This window comes from Dama dama, chromosome 12 (genome assembly GCF_033118175.1).
Source record: "Dama dama isolate Ldn47 chromosome 12, ASM3311817v1, whole genome shotgun sequence".
Taxonomy (NCBI): Eukaryota; Metazoa; Chordata; class Mammalia; order Artiodactyla; family Cervidae; genus Dama; species Dama dama.
In genome coordinates this window covers 65,806,132-65,816,370 of record NC_083692.1, presented here as the reverse complement: position 1 = coordinate 65,816,370, position 10,239 = coordinate 65,806,132, and the positions used below count along the sequence as shown (strand labels likewise).

The window sequence follows — 10,239 nt, the reverse complement described above, 5'->3', positions numbered from 1 at the left end:
TCCAAGTGGTTGCATGGTGAAGATACTACCTCATCACCTTCGGTCATGCCCCTGGAGAACTGGTCAGCAGAAACTGTTTGAGGCCCTTGGCCTCTTGCAACTGTCACTCGTGAGGAATTGAAGGCCACATCATGAGGCAAGGACTCAAACCTCCTGGACCATTGGTTCAGTCAATCCATCCCTTGCCCCAAAGCCTGTGTTGACTGTGTCCAAGGTGGGACAACTTCTAAGGCTGGGGGGTGTTCCTTGGAGGCAGTTAATGCTGCTCAGCCATCTCCTGCATTTTGTAAGCACGTATGGGTAGATGCATTTCCATAGAGGTTATTGGTGACATGAACACCACCGTGGACGTACTGTAGCACTGACCTCAGTATGCTACCCACAAGAGTCCCGTGAGATGGGCGTATCCTATCATTTTACAGACAGGAAACTGGTGTGGAGACAAGTATTTTGTCTAGGGACTCCTTTAGAGTAAGTGGCTATTCCTGTATTCAGACTGCCTCACTGTGACTGCTAACAGAAAACTGCTCAGAGAAATGAACACATGTGACCCATTTAGCAAAAACTTTCTCAAAGTTGTTTTTTTCTCTCCTGGTATAAAAGATGTTCAGTCACTTTAGTCGTGTCTGACTTTTGTGATCACATAGACTGTGGCCCGCCAGGTTCCTCTGTCCATGGGATTTCCTAGACAAGGCTACCGGAGTGGGTTGCCATTTCCTTCTCCAGTGGATCTTCCCAACTCAGGGGTCGAACCTGCGTCTCCTGCATTGGCCAGTGAGCCACATGGAAAGCCCATAAAAGATGTACTTATTGTTTTCTTTTCTTTTTTTTGTTAAAGATTTCAGTAGAAATATTCCCACTACCAGAAACTACCTTCAGTGCTCTTGGAAACAAGGAGCAGTTTAGTGAGGAGTGAACCCTGATGGCAAACTTCTAAATCAGTGAATGGTGCATCCAGAGATGCACTCTAGCATTCAGACTGGGAGTAGGGAGTTTGCTCTGAGGAGCTGAAGGCCTCTAGGCTTCCCATTCCTGAGGACTCCTCATCCTCTGAATTCCTCTCATCACTCACTAAACTCAGAGCCTCTCGCATCTTCTTTGCCATTGCCCCCTCAGTACAGTGTGTTCTGGGGTCAGCTGCTTTCTCCCTCCACATTTGTGCTCCATTAATCTCAGAAGGACTGTGATTGGGAATTTAGGTTTTAGAATCAGACCAATCATGTAGAGTCTCAGCTTCCCTGAGCCTGTCTTGTTTCTTGAGCTGCTCAGTGGGAATGCGCAGTGTGGCTGTGACAACTAGAGATAACACAAAACACTGATGACACCTGCCTCAACAACTGTGGACACTACTCTGTTTCAGAGCCTCACTGGCTGCCCACTTGTAAGAGTGAAGTGTGGATACAGTTCAGATCAGTAAAAACTGTCCACTGACATCCAAGTCTTTCCCTGTCTCTGCCTCTAGTCTACATGGCTAGCCTGGTGGGTTTGAGCACACAGTTTGGCTGCAGGCAAGGGAGTTGCTACTCAGTGGCCCCAGCTCCTCACCCTTCAAATGTGGGATGATCACACCAGTAGTCATGAGGTACCAACTTGTCACCGGCCCCTCACCAGAGAGTGTCCCAGCTCTTCATGCCTGGAGGAGGGAAGACAGGAGAGGAGAAGATTCCATTTCAAGACATCTAAGCATTACCCAATGGATAAACACTAACGACTAGGTGCTGTTTTAAATCTTAAGGGTCAGCATAGAACTGACCCATTGTCACTGCCTGACAGTCTAGTTGCTTTTTATTGGAGTAGCCAGGACACAGCAGATAGGGGAGCACACTGGGACCTCCAGAAATTTGGGACTCGGCGGGGAGAAGGGTGCAGCGGCCCCTTCCCTCCAGACCTGTTGGAGTAAGGGCTCGGCCGGGTCAGAGGGTGTGGCGGCCGGGCACTGAGTGCAGGTTCTGTCCGTCCAGCTTCCTGAGCACGCGCTGAGCGGGAGAGGGAACCGCAGCCTCGGTCTTTCCTGCCTTTGGGGCCTCGGCAGCTTTTGTGCCGGAAGGCTGGAGAACCAGAGCGACCCTGGCTCAGGCGCCCTTTCCAGGGTAGGGGTCCGCACGCGCCCTCCCAGCCCGCTCACTGCAGGGGGGCCCGCCCCTCTCCCCGCCCCTGGCCTGGGCCCGCCCCAGCGCCTGTGTCACCGCGGGGCAGGGGGAGGAGAGCGGCCGGGCGGGACATCCGGCCCAGGTCCCTCGCCGCGCCCGCGCGCTGCCCGCTGCCCGCCGACCGCTTCGGCGCCGCATCCCAGGAGTGGGCCACCCTGCGCGCGCCGGGGGCCTCCAGCCAGCGCTGCTCTCCCCGATCCCTTCCGGGCTCCGCGGGTCCAAGCCCTCGGCCCGCCCCCAGCCCGAGCCCGCCTCCCGGACAGCCCTCGGATCAGCAGGGCCCACGCAGGCCCCCGCCCCGGGAGCACGATGTTCCCCCGCCCGCTGACCCCGCTGGCGGCCCCAAATGGCGCCGAGCCCCTGGGCCGGGCGCTGAGGCGGGCGCCCCTGGGCAGGGCCCGGGCTGGGCTGGGCGGGCCGCCCCTGCTGCTGCCGTCCATGCTGATGTTCGCGGTGATCGTGGCTTCCAGCGGGCTGCTGCTCATGATCGAGCGGGGCATCCTGGCCGAGATGAAGCCCCTTCCCCTGCACCCTCCCAATCGCGAGGACGCGGTCGGGCGCGGGACGGTGCCCAGGCCTGGGAGGCTGTCCCTGGATGCGGGCGACTCGGACCTGCAGGTGAGGCAGGACGTCCGGAACCGGACCTTGCGGGCAGTGTGCGGACAACCGGGCATGCCCCGGGACCCCTGGGACTTGCCGGTGGGGCAGCGGCGCACCCTGCTGCGCCACATCCTCGTGAGTGACCGCTACCGCTTCCTCTACTGCTACGTGCCGAAGGTGGCCTGCTCCAACTGGAAGCGGGTTCTGAAGGTGCTGGCGGGCGTCCTGGACAACGTGGACGTCCGCCTCAAGATGGACCACCGCAGCGACCTGGTGTTCCTGGCCGACCTGCGGCCTGACGAGATTCGCTACCGCCTCCAGCACTACTTCAAGTTCCTGTTTGTGCGGGACCCCTTGGAGCGCCTTCTCTCAGCTTACCGCAACAAGTTTGGCGAGATCCCAGAGTACCAGCAGCGCTACGGCGTGGAGATCGTGAGGAGGTACAGGGCTGGAGCCGGGCCCAGCCCTGCGGGGGACGATGTCACCTTCCCTGAGTTCCTGAGATACCTGGCGGATGAGGACCCTGAGCGCATGAACGAGCATTGGATGCCCGTGTACCACCTGTGCCAGCCTTGCGCGGTGCGCTATGACTTTGTGGGCTCCTATGAGCGGCTGGAGGCAGATGCCAATCAGGTGCTGGAGTGGGTGCGGGCACCGCCCCATGTCCGATTCCCAGCTCGCCAGGCCTGGTACAGGCCAGCCAGCCCCGAAAGCCTGCACTACCACCTGTGCAGTGCCCCACGGGCCCTGCTGCAGGACGTCCTGCCCAAGTACATCCTGGACTTCTCCCTCTTCGCCTACCCACTGCCTAATGTCACCAGGGAGGCCTGTCACCAGTGACCATGGGTGTGGGCCAGCAGTTGTTGGGGACTGGTTTTGACAATGCCAGCGTCTGTGTTGCCATACAGTGAAACCTTGGCTCCAGCGTTTCTCTTTGTCTAAATGCCTAGCTGGAAAGCACTGCCCTTGGAAGTTTCTTGTCCAGGGCGGGTGCCCACAGTGGCTCAGACGACAAGGTTGGACGGGTGACCTGGTGCTCTCCATAGGGGCGTTTCTTGGGAGCCAGTGTGATCCTTCTTGCCCTGCCAGGGCAAGATACCAGTTTTTCTAGTGAAGCAATACATCTCTTCTCAAGACCAGCTCCATGGCCCTGCCTGCAGGGATTTTACTGATCAAGTGATCAACCTTAATTTGACCTGTAGCCAAACCCAGAGGTGGTGCCAACCAGGAGCATGACCGGAACTGGGGGCCATATGGCTCTGATCTCCCATTCATCCACTTAATGTGCCTTAGGGCTGGAGTCAGTTGTGCCTTATAAATGACTTCTGTATCGTTCTGCTTCAGACTTAGAATTTCCTATACTTGCCAGGTTCTTTCCATTTTTTCCAAGGAAAGGTAAACTGAAAGGGCCCCTACCTGGTAGCTCCAGTACCTGGCTCTGCAGCGTCCAAAGACCCCTGTGCCCAGCCTCTTTTTGGGACTCTGGGCACTTTCTCCCATCCCCCAGGGTTGTGACTGTGGCTGGTGTATCTGGCTGCCACTTTTCTGATGCATTTATTTAAAATTTGTACTTTTTGATAGAACCTTTGAGAAGGCTTTGTTTTCCTCATAGCTGAATTTTTTAATAAAGCCATTTTGTGTACAAGGTCAGTATCTCTGATTCTCCCTCTGAGCTCCTGTGTGTCCACCAAGTCCCCCTGATGTCCCTCTCCCCAGGACAGGGGAGGGAGCTTGCAGTAGAGAAAGTTGTCACTTGTTAGGGCTTGTGCAGTGGGCCATCGTCATACCACGGAGCCTTTGAGAGCTTCCTATAAGCCATACCAATCACTGACTCAGCTTCTGGGGCGCCACCATTGAGAAAGGCCCCAGGCCTAGAGCACATCTACACGATTATTCCCTGAAGGTAAGTAAAGATATTCCTCCTCTTAGGCAGGCATACTTCTTGACTGAGGAGGCCCTCAGTTGAAAAGGGGGATCATTGCATGAGCTGGGGGAGGTTATTCCTGGCATTGAGAATTATAAGGAAGGCAAGGAGGTTGAGTGGAGGGGCCAGCTTTTGCTGACTTAGATTCAGAGGAAGTTGTGAGCAATGTGGGGAGTATGATCAGGGTAGTAGAAGACGGGCCTCAGTGTGACTCATTCACCTTCTGCTCTCCAGAGACCCCCAGACCCACCAGGGGATGGAGAACAGGAGGCAGGGCCCAGCAAGCTCCTGGGAGAGATTCATGGTCAGAGCTGGCTCTAGTCCTAGTTCATACATCCCCCATGGGAACTGCTGTACTTCAGGGACCTGGGGCTGTGGTGAGAGGTGATGCCTGAGGGAGGGAGGGAGGGAGGTGGGAAGGGCCTCCTTGCAGATGTCACTTTTACCTGGCCTTGCTATTGGCCTGACTTTGGAGAAGTAGACTAACCACATTTGGGGGAAGGGGCTTCTTTGGGCACTCATGTTTCTTTGCCATGACTCAGCAGGAGGCCTTAACCGATCCCCTGTGTGGGATCCTCAGCTCCTGGAGGTTCTACCTCAGATAGCACCTACCGCGCTCACCATATCTGCCCAGTTACTTGTCAGTCTCTCCCACCGAGAATGTGAATTGCGTGAAGGTGAGACTGAATCTGTCCTGTTCACGTGACATTTCCAGGACCTAACCCAAGGGACCAGCAGGAGGTAGATGGCCTGGCAGAACCAAGGTGGACATCTTGATGCAGGACAGAGAGTACTGTGCTTGGAGTCATCTAGACTGATTGAGTCCCACCTCTGCTCCTCACCAGCTGCCCAACCATGTCTCTGACCCTCCATGTGCTTCTCTGTATCATGGGAATAATAATGCTTATCTTACGTAGATCTCACACGTAGATCACTGTGAGGAGTAACGAAGACAAAATGAGTCAAAGGGCCCAACCCAGCACCTGGTTCGATAGATGTTCTCTGAAATGCTAATTGAACACCTGATCCCTCAGAGGCCTATGGGGACAGGGAGAACCCAGGACACTGTGTCCACTCAGCACTGGAGATCAGAGCTGCCTCTGGGCAGGGCCCTTTGGCCCTTCACTTCCTCTGCCAACCGGTCAGATCTTCTCTGAGCTTCCGGCCCTTCAGGACCTCCCACCCCTACCCCCACCCTCATCCCCACTCTGTCCCCAGTCTCTTCCTCCTTGGCTGGGAACTGCAGTCCCAGATCCAAGACAGCTCCTTAGCCTCCCTTCCAAGGCCCTGCAGCATAGAGCCCAGCTGCAGTGTTTGCCTCATCTCCTTTCAACCCCACAACAGCTGGGTGCTACAGGTTTTAGCCTGTTCTACAGATGCAGAACCTGGCACAGAGAGAGTTAAGTATCCTGAGTGAAGTCCCTCCGAGGGACCTCCCAAATTGTACGGGCACGGGTGTGCATAGTGACAAAGGGAGAGAGGGTGTAGAGAGAAGAGAGGATGGAAAGGTTAAGGAAGATGGAGGAGGGGTGGGGATGTGGGTGGATTTAGGGGCATTCACACACATTCTACCTCCGCAGTTCTTTCATTCCTTCATTTGCAGAGAATCCAATTCAGCCCAGCTGACATTTGCCAGTCCTTGCCCTGGAGGAGATGCCATCCTTGATGTGGTTAGCTTATTGGCTACTCTCTACTAGGCAGAGAAGGGTGCCAGGCCACAGAGCATCCTGACAGCCAGAACCAGAAACCTTGTGGTGTGGGGAGGAGGGTTTGAGGTAAAAGAGGGCCTGCTTAGATGAACTGCCACCTTCTGTCCTTTTTCTCCCTATAATCAGCCCCTGATCTACCTTTCCTTTCAGAAAAATGGACTTCTTCAAAGAAGCTGCCACGGAGGTGGCAGAGTTGTGTGGGTGCAGCTAGTCCTAGTGGGGCTTGCCTTATACTGGGGACCCAGGCCAGAGCTGGGGGTATGTGGTGAGCTGTGGGTTGTCAGGGTTGGGCCGAGGGCATTCTCAGGACTAGACACCTGGGCTGTGTCTACTCAGGATTCCCCCTTTCACTGGGTCCACCCTCATCCCCACGTGGAACCAAGCCCTCCGCCACTTCCTGGTGACTCTGAAGACAAAGCCCCCTTTAAAACTCAGTGCATCCCTACCACTGAGTCCTCTTGGGTACAGGAGCATGAGGCTGGCAGCTTAACTTCTCTCAGCTGAGGGTTATGAACAAACGAAAGAGGAGGAACCCAAAGGGGCCTGGCCTTCTGGGTCTGGGTCCTGGCTTCACCTCCAGGATCCAATTCTGATCCATCTTTCATCCATCTGAAGCTACTGCCTAGAAACCATGTCACCTTAAATTCTAAGGTCCTTTCCCCTCTGCTTCCCACCTCTGTCCCACCAATCACACAAACCCTCTGCAGGAAACACCCAAGTCCAAGTGGAACCACTGACCCTCCCCCTGGGTGGATACAGAGCCCTCACCTTTCCCAGGGGCTAAAAGGAGAGCAAGCCTGCTGGCCCCCTCCCAGGGTGAATCCAGTGCTTTTATTTATTTATTGAACCAGTCCCTGCCTGGCCTCAAACAAGAGGAAAGACATTCTTTCTCTTCCTAAAGGGAAATAAGAATTCACAATGGCTACTCTGAACTGAGAGTACCTGTGCCAGCCGTGCAGTGGAGTACTTTAACTCATCATCCTCTCCCTTCTTACAACAACCCTACAAGGTAAGTAAAAGTGTTCTCATTTTACATATGAAGAAAGTAGGACTAAACGACTTACCCAAAGAGGTGGTGGGGCTGAGATGAAAACCCAGCTCCATCAAGTGTTTGGTCCTCCATAGATAAACATGCATCACAAGTTACCCAACTCATTGCGTTTGCTGCAAAGCATCGTGTTCGTTTTCTCTCATTTTTGAGCCCTTTTCCTCCAAAGCTCCTTCCAACACTCCCCAAGGAATTCTGTTTGCAGGCCTCTCCAGCTATTATAAAATTCTCCAGAATTGTCCACCCTGAGAATCTACTTTCCAGTAGATCCAGACTGTGAATATAGTAGACTTTCAGTTTGGGTCTTCTGAGAAGCAGATACCAAGACAGAATTAGATATGCAAGAGATTAATAGGAGAAAACAGCTGTGAAGGGGGAAGGGCGCAGGAACAGGAGCAGAAATAGGCAGGCAGTGTCTCCTGACCCTTGAGAAAGGAGAGCAGGAAGGAAAAATTGGGTGGGAAGAGTCTCAGATTACAGTGCCCCACTAAGAAAGTCTCAGCAAGGCTAGTGGGGAGTCCCAGGCCAAGACTGCTTTTTGGAAGAGCCCTCCACTGAGCAGAAATGGGGGAACATGAACATCATAGCTGATTGAAAGGTGCAGCAGCTGGGACCTATCAGTCAATTCCTCTTCTCACAGCAGGTTCTCTTGAAAGGAGATGTGAGCCGGGCACTTCCACGGCTGCCGCACAGACCTGGTTCCTCCAATCTGTGGGCACTGGTCTCCATAGGTTCTGTTAACATAACGACCTTTTTCACAAATAGAAAACAGCTGCTGGCCTAGTAAGAGCCTCTAGGTGTCTGGGGCATCTTGAAATAAACTATTCCCCGTGGTCATTCCTTGGCTTTATAGCAGGACTACTGCCCCTGCTCTTCGTCTGGGTGTTGGAAGATGTGTGCTATGACTGTTCCCAAGTGCCCGTACTGTAATTTTCATGATGTTTTCTCTGAAATTTATCCAACTCACTGCAAGTTTTAGTTATCTTTGTTCTGCATCATTGTCATTGATTGGGTGGATATTGATGATTATCTTTGCTTAGCTTCCATGTCTCATAGGCTCACCCTTTCAGCTGAGAGCAGAATCACCCAGAGATTGAGTCTGGGTGATGGAGCCCTGGATCCCCAGGGCATACAGTCTAGACTTTCTCCCAATAGGCTCATCCAGATGGACTTAAGCCACAGGACAGCCTGAGAGGGAAGCAAAATTCCCCTAAAGAGAGCTTCTAGAGACCTGCATGCCCAGGAGTACCAGGTACTCTGCAGACTCCCCTACCGAGCTCTTTGTACTGCCTGGGCCTGGCCCCTTCTGCAGAGGAGTCCCCATGGAAACAAAGAGAATCACAGTGTTAGTCCTGATGGTGCCCTTATGGGGAGATCAGGAGGACCAAGTTTGGGCCTGGTCTTCTGCTCCTCAACCCTCCAGCAGGAAAACTTTGCCGGCCTCAGCCTTTGGGCTGGGCTTGGGAGACAGAAACACATGAGGGGCTTGAGGAACTTAGGAAGGAGGTGCCTGTTATGTTACTTCTTCCACTGGCCCTGCAGTGCCTGCCACCAGATCTGCTGGGCCACCACCTCAGGGACGATTTGCAGATGGAGGGAGCCATCCATCTCACAGCAGCCTAGGGGGCAGGAAGTCATGAAGCCTTCACTGGACCATTTCTCTGTCCTCAGCCCTGGAGAGCTGAGCTGCATCTGAAACCCCCACCAGAGCCCTAGCAGAGTCCCAAGAGTCCAAGCGCTGTGGTCAGAGGGACCATCAGAGCAGAAGAGTCCATGGGAGTCGAGTTTCAGGCTGGCCCCGAGCACAGTGATGCCGAGGTCCGCAGGCTGCCTGGAGGAGTGCACTGGAGGCAGGCCCAAGAACGCTGGTCTGGCTAGTTGAGGGGGATGGGGCAAAGCTTTCCAGATGAGGAGTTAAGCCAAAGTGGGGGTCAACTGATCCCTGGAAACGCAGACATGCCTCCACCATACACACACACACACACACACACACACACACACACACACACACACACACACACACACACACACACACACACACACAACGTCCCCCTCCCACCACCTGCCTAGTGAGAAGCCATAAGGAACCTCTTCCCCAGAAACTGCCAGGAAAGCAGCAGTGGTAGGCTGATTCTCTGAAGGTGGGGAGTAACTCCTGCTGCCTGAGTGCAAGTGTGTGCAAGTGTCCAGTGATAAAAAGAGAGCTCTTCTGATAGATGAAAGAGAAGGCTGGCCTAACTAAAGCAAGAAAGCCAGGAGGGAAAACCCAGCCCTTGTGAAACTTCTGGGGAGGAGTCTTTGCTTTCTGTCCACTGAGACTGCCCTCAGCCCAAGCACACAGATAACAGAATGAATGGATGGAGGACAGGGGGAACGATGGGTGCAGAGGAAGGATAGAGGAAAGAAGACTCAGAGTCAAAGCTCAGATACCTGGCTGTCCCTGAAGCTTTTCTCAGCTACTGACCAATTAGCCCCTTCCTCCTCTGAAGTCCCATGGTCCCTATTACATACTTCTAGGAAAGCTTTCTACCCATGGTGTTACTTGTCTGCCCCTGCCCTATAGCCTGGGAGTTTCTCAAAGGCAAGAGTCAGACTGTTTCTCTTTGTATTTGTAGCACATAGTAGGTGCTCAATAAAGACTGAATAAGTGGGAGGTCAGCAGAATAAGTGGATGAATACATGAATAAACGGATGAATGGATAGATGGATGGATGGATAGGTGTGTGTGTGTACATTCTGAATGGAAGGATGAAGGGCTAAATGGATAAGTAATTGGATGGATGGCGGGATGAATGGATGGATGGGTAC

General features: G+C 53.8%; 1 protein-coding gene across 1 annotated transcript; it reads left to right on the top strand.

Annotated features, from left to right (window-relative positions):
• The first annotated feature begins 2,244 nt into the window (after positions 1–2,244).
• Positions 2,245–4,397, top strand: CHST14 (carbohydrate sulfotransferase 14). The gene has a single exon (XM_061157578.1). It carries the CDS (start codon positions 2,460–2,462, stop codon positions 3,588–3,590), a length of 1,131 nt encoding a protein of 376 aa, XP_061013561.1. The 5' UTR covers positions 2,245–2,459; the 3' UTR covers positions 3,591–4,397.
• The last annotated feature ends 5,842 nt before the right edge of the window (positions 4,398–10,239 follow it).